We start from the raw sequence: 17,391 nt of genomic DNA, 5'->3' as shown, positions 1-17,391 counted from the left end.
CGGGTTGCCGTGCAGCGGCGGGTTGCCGTGCAGCGGGGTACGGCTGTCCCGTGCGCCGAGGGGAGGCCGTTCCCGTGCACCGGGGGAAGGGCGCTGCAGCGCACCGGCGCCTGGGTGTCCCCGCACCGGGGGCGGGGGCTGTGTCCGGTGCGGCGGGGCCGCCGCGGCTCGCTGCCCCCCTCCCCCCCCCCGCCGGCGGGGAGGCGGCGCAGCCCGGGGAGCCCCGGCCGCACGGTGCTGAGCGCTGTTCCGCTCCCGCAGGTCCGGGCCCGATGCGGGCTCTGCGCGCCGGGGTGGGAGGCAGCCCCCGGCGGAGCCCGGCCGCCCGCCATGCCCTGGAGCGTCCGGTGGGTCGGCGGCCGCGGCGCCCAGTCCCAGAAGCAGTGCAAGAAATCCTCCTTCGCCTTCTACCAGGCGGTGCGGGACCTGCTGCCCGTCTGGTTCCTGGAGGACATGCGGACCATGGAGGTCTTCCACTGGGAGGACGGGGGCAAGGTGAGCGCGTACTCGCCCTCGGAGGCCCTGCTCTACGCGCTGGTGCACGACCACCAGCCCTACGCCCGGCACCTGCTGACTAAGTTCCCCCAGAGCGCCCTGGCCGTGCCCAGCCAAAGCTTCAGCTGCTGCCAGTCCTCGGCCCCGCACCTGGCCATGGCTGTCCGCTACAACCGGGTCCGGGTCCTCTTCCGAATCCTGAAGGCCATCCAGGCCTTCCCGCCGAGCGACAGAGCCGGCCACCTGGACCGCCGGGGCTGCAGCCGCGTGGAGGGCGGCAAGACGGCCTTGCACGTGGCCTGCGAACTGGTGCGACCCGAGTGCTTGCTCCTGCTGCTCGGGCACGGCGCGTCGCCCTGCTTGCAGGACAGCGCCGGGAATACCCCCCTCGACACCTTGCTGCAGCAGATTTCCCACACGCCGGCAGCTAACATGCGTGCCAAGCTCCTCTGCCTCGACTGCCTCTTCTTCTTCGTGCCTCAGGACGTCCAGTTCGCGATGAAACAGCAACTGTTGGACAACCGGCAGCGGTGGCAGGACCTCCTGGGGGAGAACAGGTTCCAGTGCCTGCTGGGCTTGGCACCCCCATCGCTGTTTGTCGGAGCCATGCGTGTCTTGATCAGGACCATTTCACCCGAGCATTTCCCGGAGGCACTGGACAATCTGCCTCTGCCTCATTTTCTAAAGCCTTTGGACTTGAAACTGGAGAGCTAGAGGGGTGGTACGAGAGCCTCCCGCTCACCTGACAGAAATAGACTTGTGCTAAAAATGTATCAGTACATGAAGCCGCTAATGTGGCGGCCAAGTATCTGTTTTAATTAGAACTGTATTTTTTAAAAGAACTGTATCTGGCACTTTACAGTATCTTTTATTTAAAGATCCTTGCAGTGAGGTGAGGTCCGCACTGCATTTTATAAAAAGATTCTATGGCATGTACAAATGAGGGTATGTGGGAGAACGTATTTGTAAATACATCTGAATAAACCAGTGGCAGATGTGATCAAAATACAAATTGAGCGCCTGAAAACCCTGAAGCGGCATGTGCCTTGGAAAAGTGTGTGCGGGGTGGGGGAGTATCTTCTCGTTCGGATTTCCCTGTTGCATAAGTGTTGCGGTCCTGGAACAGGATGACTCCTTTTTTACCGCTCTCCTAATACATCTTGGCAGGGATGTGGATTTTTTTTTTTTAAAGGCACAGATGAAAACTTCCTCATCTTGTACACAAGACCAGAGAAGCCAGATACTATTCAAACTTCTCTGAACAAGGCTGACAGGGATGCGCAGCTGAACAAAATATATTTTCAAATATGCACAAATAACAGTTGGTTTCCTTGCAAAGCGCTTGTTGCCCTCGGAGGGCCCGGGTGCCTGCTGCCAGGCAGAGGAGAGCAGGAGTACGTGTGCTGCTCTGGCAGGATCGGGCCCTGCAGCCGCGCGGGGTGGCTGCTGCAGGGCTGAGGTGCGAGGAGGGTAGCACGGAGCGGGCGGGCTGGCCTCCCTGTGCCTGCCCTCTGCTATGCCCAGAGGATTGATGTAGGTATGGCAATGGCCCAGGATCCCAGAGCAGCTTTTTTTTTTGATGGATTTTGGCCCCTCTGCTGCCAGTCCCCAGCAGGATGTGATGGCTTAGGTTCGGCTGAGAGAGCTATGCCAGTCTCAGTGTCCAGAGGAGTAGCTTAGATATCCAGCCTTCCCCCAACTATCCCTTCCGAGATGCTCCAAGGTACGCAAAACATCTTCACAGCTGCTGCAGATCGAAAAGCTCTTTAGGGGTAACATCCTGCCTCCATCCAACACTCGTGTTTAGACGCATCAAAGTCCCAAGCAAAGGGTACAGCTTCAGTTCTTTGCTCTGCAACCTTTACTCTACAGCGTTCCAGGCAGTCACGCTGCTTGGTTCCCTGTAAAACTAGCGCTGCCCCTGCCTGCTCTGCAGGGAGCGAGCTGCGCCGGCTCCACCAGCATTGCAGTGATAGAAATCTCCTAGGCCACAGCGCTGTAGCTTTGCCTCTGTTGCTGGAAGTTGCCAGTGAAACTGTAGGGTTTTGTTTCCGTGCTTAAATGTGTAGCCAGGGAGTTGTTTGCCACTTGAACTATTTCAGCACTGTTGTTCCCTTTGGGGTCATCAAGGAACTGATGTGCTCAGAGAGAAGAGGCTCTGTTCAAGGCACAAATTTCTTTATTCGTGAATTAATTTTGGTTGGGGAAAAAAAAAAAACACAGAATGAGGCACTATACGCTGTTCATGCTTCAGCAGAACAGAGTGGTATTTCATCTAAAATAATCTCCATACTGCACACACAATAAAAGATAAGCCATACTTCTGAAATTTGAGATGCAACAGAAAGAAGATTGCTATTCTTAGACTGATGGCACTGAAAATGTTTCCTAGAAGAGCAAATGTTCCTTTTTCGCAAGAAACCAAGCTTATCGGTGCTCAAACTAATTACCATGGGAAATTTAGGTCCCTTGCTAGAAAGCATAGAACAACTCTTAACTGTTCTCTTCAGCTACCTTGTTGATAATAAAAACACAGAAATCCAAAGAACCAATCCCTTGCTTAGCTGCTTAATAATAATTTAAAAAAATTAAAATTCTGTTATCTATGTTGCTAAATTCTTTATTTGAGTACATTTTCCCCATTGTTTCTGTAATAATGGTGTGGACCCATCTTCCAAAACAGATGAGAAGTAAAGCAGTCAGGTCTAACTTGCACATGGAAAAGTGTCTTGAGGTGGGGGAAGAGACAGAGCTGGGGGTGGGAGGAAAGGCTTATCAGCCTTGCTGACAAAGACATAATGAGATTCAGCAGCAGGGAGTTGGTCAGTCGAACTGAGCACTGGAAGATGCTCCAGCTCCCAAGCTGTGAGGGTAATTACACATTGGAACAACATGACAGGCTGAGCAGGAGGACATCCTATACCTTAACAAGCCCGTTAACCAAACAAGAATTCAAGGCCAAAGCTGCCCTTGTGATTCCCTACAGGGAGGGGATTCCCTCCCACCAGCTCTCCGGTAATTCACTGGAGCAAACAGAAAGGGTCCCCTCAATACGTTGTGATGGGTCCAAAGTCAGCTAACTGCTGTGCCCCTCCTGTTATTCTAGGACAGAAGTCAAGCCTATTGCCCAGCCCATGCTGGGATCGCTCTTCTGAAGGTCACTGGCGGGCCTCGCTACGCGTGGCTCGTTGATGTGTCTGAGATGCTTAATCTGGAGAGGCTGAGAGGAACCGTGGGCAAACTACACCAGTGACTACACAGATCACTCACCCAACTGGATCCAGGCTTGTTTTTCAAACAGAGCCACAGCTTGGCAAGGTGTGGCTGGGGCTTCCCGGCTTTGGAAACAGAAGTCCTTTGTTTATAGACCAAGCAATAGTGGCATCAGCTTTCCTCAGACTGACTTGCCAGCGTGTCTCTGTCCTTTGCCACCTTTGGAGCACAGTGGAGTGCAGGCTCCACAGCCCATTCGGTTCTCCGTCTCTTGGCGAAGGCTGACAGCAAAAATGCCAATTAGTGCCAGTTGCAACACCATTGACAAGCTTAATAAAGCAAACATGGACAGCCATTATGTCTCTGCCGAAGAGGACTACCAGTGCTAGAGTCAGGGAGCTGGCCACAAAGGTGTGGGAAAGAAGATTCACCAAGTCCTAACACATGAGAGCACCAGGGTAAGGATATATACTTAAAGGCTTCTGTCTTACCTGCACAGGTTAATCTAGTCACAGGAGGCGAATTACTCATCTGTACAAAATGCTTTCAAAAGCATATAATGCAGTATATAGAGCCAGCATTCCTGAAATGCTTAGTTCCTCTAAAAGGCTACTTTCTATCATGAAACAGTGATGAAATATAATAAATATTTCCCATGTATTGCTCAAGCACTTTCAAAACAAAACATTCATATACTACCCACCTTTTAGTAGAGTGGGTTTATTTGCTGTGACAGGTAAAGAAGGCCTGAAACACTTTCATTCGGAAAGAAAGTGGAGAGAATAAGTACTGGGTTACTTTTATTTTTTACTCTTTGCAATTGACTCCTCTCTGCAGCTCCCTTAAATATTTCAGGACTTACAAAGTTTAGCCTGTCTCGAGTCTGCTGAAGGAGATGAAGTCTATTGTAATTTTGAGTAACTCATTTAAAAGATGGATTTGGGATCTTTAACAGTCTTTTTTTACCCGAAATATGGAGTAGTTAAAGAATTTAAATTGACATGAACACCAAACTAGGTGGTTTAAATAGTCTTAAAAATCCCTTACTGTAACATTTGTCTCACTCTTGCTCTCTGATGTACTGTCCTGCCATAAAAGCTGCGTCCTTGTTCTTACCATGGTCGCAGCCTGGTATGAGCATTGCCAGGGGTGGGCACCTTAAATTTAGCAGAAGATGCAGGTATTAAGTACACCTGAAAACCACTCCCTTCATAAATATGTATAGATATGGAATATCAAGCCTAACATCAGTTTGACACTCAGCAGCACCGCACAAAGAATATCTGCTGCAAATAGGTAAAGGCTTCATACAGCTTGAGAGGGCTGCCTCCTTCACGTGGACAAGTCTTGCAAACTAAACCAAACAGGCAGGCATTAAGTTAAGGAGAAAAGGAAGCAGGAAACACCGAGAGCAAGACCTGCCGGGAGAGGAGGCCTTGGCTATAGGTACGGCTGCACTTACAGGCCGGTTTGAAAATGAAGTTGAAAATAGCAAGGACAAAGATCCGGCACAGAGGCATGGAAAGACAGAGACTAGAAATGGGCCAGGGTGCCAGGTTCATCTCTTATGCCCTACTTGTCCTATGTCTGGTGTTCAAGTCGTATGGGTTTTTGACTTGCAATATAACAAATCTATTGACATCAGCAGATCATTGTGCATTGCATCACCTCATCTTCAGATCAATGTTCCCAACTAGACAAACAAAGCACCCATGCCATGTGCTTAATATTTAAACTGCACTGTAAATCCTTGCAAACCAACTTTTGTAACACCTGTGTTAATAACAGTACTTCCATCGCTGGTTGGTGTCAGCAGCTGGCTGAGGTGAGATCACCATTAATTCCCAGCCTGGCTTCGGTGGTCTCTCCTCCACCTACAATGTGTGAAAAAGAAACTCTGCCTATTATTTGCTCGGACCACATCAAACTGTCCTCTATTACCACACACAAGAACCACATCTACGGTTTGCGAGGCTGCTGCTTGCACTGATTTGCTCCAGCTCTTTCCTCCAAGCAGGTACACATGCATGTGTAGCACAAGAACAGAAGGAGCAGAACTCTCTTGCAAAGCATAACTCATCAGTCATAGCAGAAAACAGAAATACAGTTTGCAAAAACATCAGACATCCCTCACTGCTGCTAAAAGAAATGGATCTAAGTTCAGCTGGGATAAAAAGGTTCCCCCTATTTGCCCTGATGACCTCTGAAAGGAACGGTATCTGTTTGCCCAGTGGTTTAGTTGATAAATGGAAAGACCACATAAATCAACAAAGCAAATATTTAGAAGCCTCAAACAATGAGAAACTCATCACGTTTAGGAATTATTGCTGAAGTCAAAAGAGTCTAGTCATCTAGTTTAAATTGTGTATGGCACAGGTCAGCAATTCCCATGTTGGAACTATCACATCTGACTGATTTGCAGCATCTGCTTTAAGTCCATCCTGATGTTATAAACAGTGGAGCATCCCAGGCTCTCGGAGGAACTTGTGGCTGAGCCAAGCAAAGGTCCCATCCAGATCACCTCAATCTCTCATCTGTCCCTAAACCACAAAACATCCCCTGCCATCAACCCTGCCTCCTCCTTCTGCAGGAAAAATTAATCCCTTCCTAATGCAAACGCAAGAGTTGACCAGAATGGACCCGAGTCAGCAAGGAGGGAAGCAGAGACCCACTTCAGAGAAGCAGGGAAGGCAGAAAGGGGCTTTGATCTGTCCCACGCCTTGGCTTCAGCTCTGCGAGCAAGGTTTCAGCAAGACTCTGAGCCAGTAAGCCAGGGCCCTGGGTGAGCTCCAGTCACACCAGCCACTGTAAGGTTATGTTCCCCGTACTACAAGTCTCATGGGAAACACAGTGCAAATCAACCCTTCTCCTTCAAGGAAAGAATATTGGGCCCAAAAAGTTCGATTCCCAAATTTAGGCCTGATGCAGCCCATTCTGAGCCATTGCGAGACACCTGCATGCCTGGGATATGAGGGGAGACCACGGGCCAGTCTCCCCTTCCCTGCATTCCCCACCTACGGCAAACACAAGGGCAGGGAGCTCCGTGGATCCCAACAGGGAGGCGAGCGAGACATCAGGGCCAGCCAAGCCCTTCCCTTAGGCTCCTCTGTGGAAAGCAATGGAAGGAGGCCAAGGGAAGAGAGAGGCTTCCAGGCAGAAAGCACTTGGCTGCACGCCTCAGCCAGGACAGGGAGCAGCTTCCAGCTTTGCGGCGGACGGCATCCTCCTTGCCGCTCGGCTCCCCGATGTCTGCCCCATTCGCCACCAGCACCACGGCTCCTCTCCCACAGCCTCACGGCTCGGAGGGCAGCTTGCCTGTCCTCCTGCTCACACACCAGTGACCAGGCAGCGTCCGCAGTCCCGGACTCTGTTTGGAAGACTGGGCAGCCCCAGCTTCTCTCTCCCGGGCCCGTAATTGTCCCTCCCCTCCTTTGTTCCAGCCCCAGTGGTAATTACTGTTTTGATGTAAGGGTGGTTTTTTTGGCATTATGCTCTTAATAGGCTTTGTTTTATAATCATTAGGGTGGTTCTTTTTAATGGTGCAAGTAAATGATAGTAAACACATTATACTACATCACATTCATATTTCTAATGCAGTGTCATTCCCCTGACAATGTTTGAGGCAGCATTTTAGAGCAAAGCCTAAAAGGATAAGTAATTTCTAACTCACACTAAGAGAGAGAACGAAGTCCCTTGAGGAACTTGAGTTTTTGAACGTCCTTTCCTCCAAAACCATCTGCTAGTGCTCTCCTGCTCTCTCCCACTCCTGCAATAAGGAAAGCTATTGATGAGTAGTGACTCAAAGTGACAAGACAGAAGGATGCAGACTCTCCAGCTGATTTCAGTCCTTCGTTAACGACATGCAGAGACAGGGCTACGGCCAAAGGGAGGCTGAACAAAAGTCTTGAACTAGTAATGGAAGTGACCTGAGCGACTGCTTGTCCACTGCTTCTGCGAGGAGAAGGGCACATTGCTGCTTTCACTGATAACATATCCGCAGGCTTGCCCAGCACGAGGGATGCTGGGACCTTAGGGACCACAGAGCTTAGGAAAAGTACTGAGAGCGCCATAGGGCCATGGCCGCCTGACAAGAGCCACCACAGAGCTCCCAGCACAAGTGAGGGGAAACACGCACATGCCATCAGGAACAGCGTGGCAGTCCCTCAGGTTTGCCTCCTCGTTCAGATGGCCAAGGTTTGACTCAGCTTTGGTGCCACCTCACCTTCCCTGCCAGTAGCAGCACCGGGGCTATGGTTAGGCCAAGAATGCCCTGGCAGAAAAACACCTTCTGAGACAGCCCTGAGGCAAGAGCTGCCAGGAGGGCAGACCGGGTGAGTCACTCGAGTCATCAAGTCACTCTTCAGGTAGAATATTTTGAAGGATAAAACCAGATCGTTTCCTTCAAAGTGAAATGCCAGCTGCACAGCTGAAGTAGTGCACACATCGCCCAGGTTGCCTTCACTGTGGAGAACACTGGTGGTGGAGCTCTGCACAACGTGCTGGCCAGAGACAGCCAGTTCACATCCAGCAACATCATCCCAACCTTCCTGATAGATGGGTCAGCAAGCTATCACCCCATCAGCCATGGCCATGGCACCAAGCTCTAGGTGAAAGACTCAGGTGTATCTCCTCACAACCCTTTGCTCCAGCCAGTCTGATCGCTCGGGAGACTACGGCTTCTCCTGAGGGTTGTCACCTCAGACTGGGTGTGCAGTGGGAGACACTCCAGCCTCCATTCCTTCTCTCAGGAATAAAGCCCTCTCCCTCAGCACAGCCTGTCCTGAGACTCTTGTCTGCCACTGGCCTCTTCCAGCACTCCTTACACCCCTGCTCCGAGGGCGCAGGGGAAGCACACTACCAGGATGGTGATGAGCGAAAAGCATGGTCAGCATCCAAGCTATCCTTCACTGTTGAAGAGACTCGGTAAGTCCCGGCTCCCCAGTGAGATCAGACCCCTGGGGAAGCACAGAGTACGAGGCACCTGGGGGTTGGGGAGGACAGCGCAGCCATGCAGACGGTGGGGCCAAGCACCACAACACTTGTGTCACGAATGCTGTGAGAACTTGAGGTCCTAATTCTTGGGTACAACATGGTATCAGCTACGCTTATGCACGTGCTTAGATATGCCTAGCAACAATATGCCTGTGGTGCCGATGCATTGCCCTCATGACGAACAGCCAACTCACATCACGTCTCCTCCCCTTTCCAGTTTAGAGAGACATAGAGCAGTTAAATGCCAGCTTCTGAGCTGGAGTTTTTTCCTCAGGTGGTATCAGTAAATATTCTTATCACCAGAGGTCTCTGGCTCAATATTGCCCTGCAGTGGCCACAGCAGTGGCCTTTAACTCTTCAAGTCTCACAGGCACTCACTCAACACAAGCCAGCTAGCAGCATACCTTGTCCTGCAACAGTCCACACTGCCCCTGCAAACAGCATTTTTGCTTGTACAAGCCAGGGAGTTATCAGGCAAATGTTTCTCTCTACTGAGCAGCTAAGCCTGCTGGGGCCAAAAAGAGAACCACAATCTTCTGTGCTCTGCTCAAACCGCAGGACTCTGCTGTGTTCCCATCCTCTTTCCACTTTTGCTGAATGATGGGAGGACAAAAAAGGGGGAGCAAATTGCCTTGCTGCCTCCGATAGCGAGGGAGTAACTTTCCAAGATAAAGCCAGGCAGAAGAGGGGAGGAGTAACACAGAGCTTGGCTCTGCCTGCCTCCAACTCAAAAGGAAAAGCTCTGCTTAGCAAATGCTGGGCCTTTCAGAGGGTGCTAAGCAGCACCGAGCATTCGCTTTGGGAGGTGACAAGTCCCAGCCACTAGTCCGGATCTGCATCTCTCCACCTTTTCAGCATTTGCAGTTCATGCATGGAGAAGTGGCCTGTACTGTACCAAACCTAGGATACAGAGCTGGGAGGGTATTCGGAAGTCTTTTGTTCCAGAAAAAAAGAAGCCTTTCCTGCCTCCTGCTTGGGATTTGATGCTTTAGAAACTGGTTGCTCAGATACCAAACAAATCTTGTGTAGACTCCCTGTTAAAACAAAAGCACAGAAATTTATGCAACCAAATCCCTGCTTTGGACTGTGACCTTACCAGGCCCTATTCATTAATTAGGTGACACTGAAGCTTTGCTCAGATCCAAACCTGACACTGATGCAGCTGACTCTGCAGGAGCCACCCTTCCTGATGGGATGCATACCGAACATGCTGTTTTAATGCGATGTTGACCACAACTGGCCTTGATGACCTAGGCATTAAATATAGTGTGGCACAAAGACGCGTGTCCTACCTCTCTCTATTAGCTGACATCTGTGAAGAAAGCAAGCCAGTTTGGCTATCTGAGCCAATGGCTTTTAGCTCAGCTGCCAAAAGGGCTGCATGCACCGTGATAGCAAGTCTCTAGCTCAGAGCCTATGGAGAACCTGTATTCTTTGTGGTATCAAAACACGAAACTCTAGCACAATGATCATGGCATTTTTGCCCACCTTCCTAGTTCCCCAGCTCTGCAATGGGAAAACATAATTCTTTATTCGTTTGATGCTCAGTTTTCTATTACTGTAGGATGTACTCGCCCTGACCATCGTGCTGCTCTCAAGCCCATGCCCTCATTGTAAAGTCCAAGCCTGACACCCTGCTGAGCTTCCGGTTACCAAGGGTCACCCCACCCTGCTCACCACTCAGGTTTACTCCTTTCTGAGGAGCATTTGGAAACTGCTCCTAAGCACAGCAAGTCTGTCAGCAGCAAACCTTCAACTCCTGTTTCTTGTTTGCCTGCCCTCCTTCATCTGCCCACAGGTAAAGACCGATGGCTCTGGCAGTTTACTGCTGATCATCCCTTCAGAAAGTGCTGCTACCACAGGAAAACATGGAGAAATACATGAGATGGCTGGCTTTGGGGAAAAATTACAAGGTTAAAAAAAAAAAAAGAAATAAAAGGGTTACACCACACAGCTCAGACCTGTTGAAGACAAAGGCTGATACTAAACGTGAGCACCCACTTGTGGAGGGATCACTTCTGGGAAGAAAGGTTACAGAAACCAGCACCTAGAGCTTGATGAAAATGGATTTACTTCATAAGTCTAACCATTTTCCTCTTATAAATCTGCGATATTGTTGTAATGTCAAATCATCAGTGGTCAAACGAATCCCTTTCATCTTATGCTCGACATACTCATTTTGAAAATAAAAACAACAAAAGAAAACCCTACTTATGCTACAGCTATTACAGGTGATGTTACATGTATTACTAGCCAGCTGGTTGCTTTCATGCCTCCTCTACAATCAAGAGCACTGTCTTCACACAGGCTATCAATAAGCCCTGAATATTCTCACATATAAACCAAAATAGCTGGAGGACCGATTTGCAGAAATGCTGAGCATCCACAGCACCAAATGACATCAATGGAAGACGCACGTGTTCTGCACCTTCGAAAGCCCTGACTTCTGCTAATGCCATTTAGCTCTACCAAGCAGAACACAAAAGGACATAAGAGTACTTAAAGTGAAAACAAGGTGATACCAGCTACATAGAAGAATCAAGCAAAGCAACAAAACATTAAATGGCTCCGACAGATGTTTTCATCCCTTTATGTCATTACAGGGATTGTTGCCTTTGTCCAGTCTTAAATGCTTCATAGAATGGGACTGCCACCATTTCCTGACAACAGCACAACCTAATAAGCCTTATTGTGAGGAAATGTTTCCTGCCATTAAGCCTGATTCTCCTTTCCTCATTCTTCTTCCAATAGGTCAGAATTATTTTTTTCAGCATTTCCTGAAATCATCATATTACCTGTACTCACCCTAGCAACCATGGATTAAGGCAGGTATTCTTTATAGGCTCTTTGATTTTTATTCCTGCCCCCCTCCCCCAGTCCTTATCCCTGCTCAGTTCATTATTAATACTGGTTTTCTCAGAACTTCTTTTCGGAAATTCAGGTGCTTCCAGCTGTTTGTAGTAACCTAGATGTGAACAAATCAATATCAGAGGGAAACAAAACTATGTTAACGCTATGCAATGCAAAAGAGCTTCACCCTGAACCAGGACCAAAACTGCAAATATTATATAAAACCTACTACACAGGTCCCTCTGTGACTTGACTATCTTTTGAAAAGATATGTGCCCGTTTCCCAACCAGTGGCATAGAATGGCTTCCAAAGATACTCCTTACTTATCGGGACTACAGCAGAGACACTGGGATAAAGAGGGGGGAAAAAAAGATGGTTCCTTCCCCAAGTGTCATCCATGTTAAAACTTTATGAGTCACTGCCAAGGAAGACAGACACTCAGTACCTGGCTATCACTTCATACAAAGTAGATGCGTTTATTTTGCAAAATCACTTGCCTGGGATGGCTTCCAAAAACATCCCTTACTTGGCTGAACAGAAGCAGAGCTGCCTCTAGAGATGTCATATGGCAAAGCCTTACATCCTACTAATAATATTCCTGAAGCCATATCCAGATCCGTTGTAGTGAAAGCTTTGCCATGGATTCATATAGGACTAAATATGAAAGACAAGCATTCCAATATTCCCTGCTTACCTGGCTGTGTTTTCACAAAATAATTTTTCAAAATAATAAAAAGATTTTTTTTTTTCTAGTCACCATGGTATAATTGTTACCAGTATTTCTTGAGCTTAACATGACAACTGAATTCAGATATTGTAAATCTGCTGTTGGGAAACCAGCTAAATATAAGCCAAGAGATCAATGATACCAATGTTAATAAACAAAAATAAACTAATTTTCAATAGCTGTAGATTATTTATTCTTTTTGGGAAAGCAAGAATATGTACATGTTTCTACTGCAGCACTGTTTCTGGAGCAGTGATTCTCAAACAATGGTCCATCAGGCACTGACAAGTGGACCATATTTGGTTTACAGAAGTGTACAACTTCTGTAGTGCTTTTTATTAAAAGCCGGATGGAAAAAGCACAGGAATATCTGCAAGGAAGTTTTAGTAGTGACCCAGGTCAACCCACTCGAGTTTGGAAATCACTATTTTAAATTTACTCACTCTGTACAAGTTGGTACTTGTAAAACTAACAGAGATCAATAATGAAAGATGAGAATCTTGAATGCAGAAAGCAAACAGGATAATGATATGCAAATCATCTGGGTAAACAGAGACAGGTCTAATTGTTGACAATGGATTTCAAAAATACCCAGCTCAAGTTGAAAGTCACTGTGACCCATTAAGGTCCTCAAAAAATTGTAGATGGTAGATACAAGAGCTGTGCTACTCCCCACAATGCTAACTTTTAAAATGAAAAACTGCATGAAATTCGATGAAATTCAGCATGAAGAGAGCACGAAGGAAGTTTCTTTTGTAACAATTGATTAAGGACGCGATTTATGTCTGTGTTATGCTGACATGTTCCACCTTGTCTGACTTTAGGAACTGTAGCAGGGAACCCTAGACCTACAGCAAGAATCCTTAGAGACAGACCTAAGAAACCACAGGTTTGCCAAGATCTGCAAAAGATTCCTGTTATCCACCATGGCAGCTGGCAAAACTCACAAGGTAGGGAATCATGTGTATGCTGTGAGCCTGTCCATGCTGCCCAGAACAAATGTGCCATGGGAGACACTGAAGTCTAGCTCTTAGTACAGTTCTGCAGAGACAATATTCTTCTTTATGTCCCTGAACCTGACAGTAAGATAGATGCCAACCTGCTCCTAAAACTGGCTTTCAGAAATCACTGGATGAACAACTGCGAAACTTTGGGATTGAATGAAGCATGGCCTTTAAAGTGAAAGCTGAGCTCACCTTGCTCAGTATGCTTTGAAAACGCATCTGGCAAGATACAGCATCTCTTGCCCATTAACAAAAAAAAAAAAAAAAAAAAAAACCCAAACCACAAAATCCACAACCAACCATCTGTCACCTTCCATCTTGAAAGTCTTCTATTAAAATCAGGTTTAAGAAGTTATCACATTGCAAGCAGCCAGCAATGGTGAAAAACACACCGCAAAGGACTACAGACAAGGTTAAAAGTAACACAAAACCTACCGGCTTTAACTTCAGTTTTAATAAAATACCAAAGCTTAAGTAGAAGGAGCTGCTTCGCTACCTCCCTGGACCTCAACTCTTGTCCTAGAGCAATTAGAAGTGGCAAGATGGGGAGGAATGAAAGAAGGTGACATACAAAACACTCAGAATTGCCTCTGCAAGTCCTGTGTTTTCTTCCCAGGAATGCTCTATAGGGGCACCATGTGATCATGTAGTTGTGCATGGAAGAACAGGTGAAAGATCTCTCCACTAAGCAAAGAACAGTATGAAAAGAAGTCAGCAGGCCTTAAAAGCAACAGGAATCAGCTCTGCAACGTATCTGTTCTTAGTACAAACATGTATTTCAGATTTTTTTGTTGTTGTTTTAAACACCCTCCCACCCCGTGCTGATAGTTTTTTAAGTAACCAGCTAATTAGACCCGAAGCCCAATAGATCTCCTACACAAGTACCTATGGCATCAATGTTAGTATTTAAGGTCAGCACTGTTATTACAGTAATTATGAAGTGAATTAACAGTGCTAAACCTGTTATTTCAAAGTGTTACACTGATCATTTACCATGTACTCCTTAACTTAGAAGGACTGACTTTCACCACAGCACCATGGAATGAAGTGCAGAGGCACCGCTTCACATGTTTGTTATTCCCAATTTGGAGCGCCGAGTGCAGCTCACGGAGGGCACAGACTATAGCCCATCTGTTGAGGCAGAGAATGGATTTAGCAAGACAAGCGTGGGAGCTGAGCAAGTAAAATCTCAGTCATCCTAGCAATTACCCTACTTACTTTGCACTTCCCATGATCAGCTGGCTGGCCTGTCCCCTATAAAAACCAGGGATTGTGGGCTTTCTTGTTGGCAGTTGCATTCTTCCCCCTGCAGCTCAAGCAAATTTTTTTTTTTATTTTTTTTTTTTTTTTACAGCCCCCTGCTGTGTAGCCAGGCACAGGTACCAGGCAGCCTGCTGGGAGGGCTTCCCTGGGACTTTCCTCCCAGTCTTTCCAGTCTTTTATTTTTTCTGGGAGAGGTCTAATTATAGCTTGATCACCTGACCCAGGGGAGCTTTGCTAAATTCATCCAGCCCATGGTTAGGCAAAATACAGCAGTGTAACAACTTCAGCAAGGCGTCACCTATTGAGTATTCTTATTTCATGCTTTAACAGACATAACATCTATACCACTCCTCCATTCTATATACAAGATACCTATGCACACTCATAACAGAGAGCTCCTCCTGGCAAAGACTCGCTATACTGATTAGACTGCAGGTCCACTGAATACAAATAAAGCATGCGGTCAACTTGTGCAAATCAGAATGGTAAGTACAGGATGTTAATACAATTCTGTACACATCTTTAGGTATATTTTCTTTGGATATGAGATTCAAAACACAACTGTTGTAAATTGAAGTCTCCTTCCTTTATCTGCTGTAAGTGAATCTCAGCTGAGGTTATGAGAAAGGTACATTAAAAAGGGAAAAATAAGTCACTGGTTTCTTCTACATTGGACAGAAATAGTGAATAATGTTTGAAAGATTAATTCATAACTACAGCTCCACTCAGTGCTACTGAGTTGTGCACTATTCAGTGCCTCTGTCAGAGAATGACAGGCTATAAAAATCAGTATATTTTAATAATTTCTGAGGGCCAAGGCAGAAATGGCATTTTTCAGTTTGGAGGATTTAGTATTTTTTGGTATGTTATTATCATTGTACTAACTTTTAGAGAACAGAAATCAAAGCTTTTATATATGTGTGTGTGTATATATATATATGTAAAAAGTCCACAATAGGTAAGAACGTAATGTTTCTCAGACAGATCTTTTTTCTACAGCTTTTTTTCCTCACTAGTATCAAGCAGGATTTTAACTTTATGGCTCATATAACAACTTTGATAGACCTATTCAAATAGATTTCCAGTCAGATAAACTTGAAGACCAAAGGAATCATCATGGTAATTTCACCCAGCTTCCAGTATGACTCCAGCCACAGTATTATCTACATTTCCTGCACTGAACCCAAAACCTCACTTCCCATCTTGATTGATTTCAAGTGATGAGAAATCCATAGCTATTTATGTGATAAACCTAGATATCACCATTCAGCAGCCTAAGGGAGATCATTTCAGTTATCAAGATATTTTAATCTTTATCGGTGGAGCTCTGGCTGTAATAATTCGTAAAAGATAATGACTGCAACTCAACTTTCACTTTCCAGTCATTGAAATCTAGTCTTCCGTGTTACAAGTTCTCTTCTGTTCTGCTGATGTGAGAGCGGGTATTTTTAACTACAATAACTCATTAACAAATGATCGGGATGATCTACTTTGTTTGGCAAGGGATACATCAGCTTTCTTTGCTGGCTACTTGCCACCATAATACCATTTCCAACATGCAACTTTCACTTTCAGGAAGGCTGTAAGAGGAATAAAGCCTGCCTCTCGCATTTTACAGCTAGAAATCCTCAATCCAGATCTTCTTTCTCTACTCCTGACGATAAGGATGGGATGTGGTTAGGGCTGGTTAATGTAAAAACTGAAGACCAGGGATTTTTCACCAAGGTAATGAGCAGATCTCCGTATCTTCATTTATGATTTATGCTTTTCTAATTGCTAGTTAACAAGGCAAAGCCATAGGCATACAGGCACTTGAATGTCAAGCCTTTACACTCAGAACAGCATTTACTGAAAAGTTGTCTCAAGGTTGTTCCTTGGAATCTGTCCAGAACTCTAGCAGAAACAACTAACAGCTCACTTACTAAAGCGAGTTTTATAAGAGAAGCAAAAGGATAAGCCAGAATGCCATGCTAGTCTGAAATAACCCACAAGTGCCTTCGAGATACTTGGCAGGACTCATCTATTGAGAAGTAATTTAGAGGAGTTACAGGGTTCAGACCTTCTGATGTCCACATGCGTGTGGGGGGAAAGAGGGGGGATTCTTGTCCATCACATCAAAGACATTCTTTGTACAGGTACGAAGAGTTTGGAATAAATGTGACTCTTCGTACCTCTATAAAGCTATGTTTAGACAATGACACAAGTCCATAATTAAGTGTTCCTCATTATCACTTTCTCAGTGGTAACTGTTGCCTTACAACAGTTCTATCTTACTTAAGCAATTAATGTATTTTCTTTGACACTTGTTAGAGAAAGATTTTCTTTGTACCATTGAACACGATCCTATTCCTTTTTATTGGTGCAAGACAAAGAAAAACAAGAGTTACTTAGATATCTAAGATGGCTGTTTCACACCAACTCATCACAGTCTCCTGAGCTTCCTTAAACTGTAACATAAGGATTACTCCTGCATAATGGCAACGGGCTGGTGCTGTAAGGAGCCTACCATTTCCCTGCAGAAACCAGCAGAAGCAGCTGAACCGGTTTGTCAAGATAAAAGCTATGATAATTAGCAAGGACACTGCCATCTCAATCTGAACAGGACTTCTGTGGCTGGAAGTGTGTTTAAGTGTCAGAAGCATCATTAATCATTGCTACGCTTTTTTTTGTGTGAAGTTACCCAGGTTGCAACTCTGTCAGGAAACAGTTCAACCCTCTGGGAAGCGAAGCCAAGGTGCTCCGTAAGCCTCAGCTGCAGTTACAGTTAGAGGCCAGAAACACAGGAAGTCTTTAGATGAGCTCAGATATTTTAAAATGCAAGGAAGGGTGCAGTTAGAGCACGTGGT

General features: G+C 46.3%; 1 protein-coding gene across 1 annotated transcript; it reads left to right on the top strand.

Moving 5' to 3' along the window:
* Window positions 1-330: 330 nt before the first annotated feature.
* Window positions 331-1,540, top strand: ANKRD9 (ankyrin repeat domain 9). The gene has a single exon (XM_009482922.2). The coding sequence runs from the start codon at window positions 331-333 to the stop codon at window positions 1,207-1,209; it is 879 nt and encodes a 292-aa protein (XP_009481197.2). The 3' UTR covers window positions 1,210-1,540.
* Window positions 1,541-17,391: the final 15,851 nt, after the last annotated feature.

This window comes from Pelecanus crispus, chromosome 6 (genome assembly GCF_030463565.1).
Source record: "Pelecanus crispus isolate bPelCri1 chromosome 6, bPelCri1.pri, whole genome shotgun sequence".
In the NCBI taxonomy this organism is placed as follows: domain Eukaryota; kingdom Metazoa; phylum Chordata; class Aves; order Pelecaniformes; family Pelecanidae; genus Pelecanus; species Pelecanus crispus.
The sequence above is the reverse complement of the archived record's forward strand: the minus strand, read 5'-3'. Positions and strand labels throughout refer to the sequence as shown.

Coding starts and splice junctions, on each gene's coding strand:
- ANKRD9 (XM_009482922.2), top strand. CDS start 331: ATGCCCTGGAGCGTCCGGTGGGTCGGCGGCCGCGGCGCCCAGTCCCAG.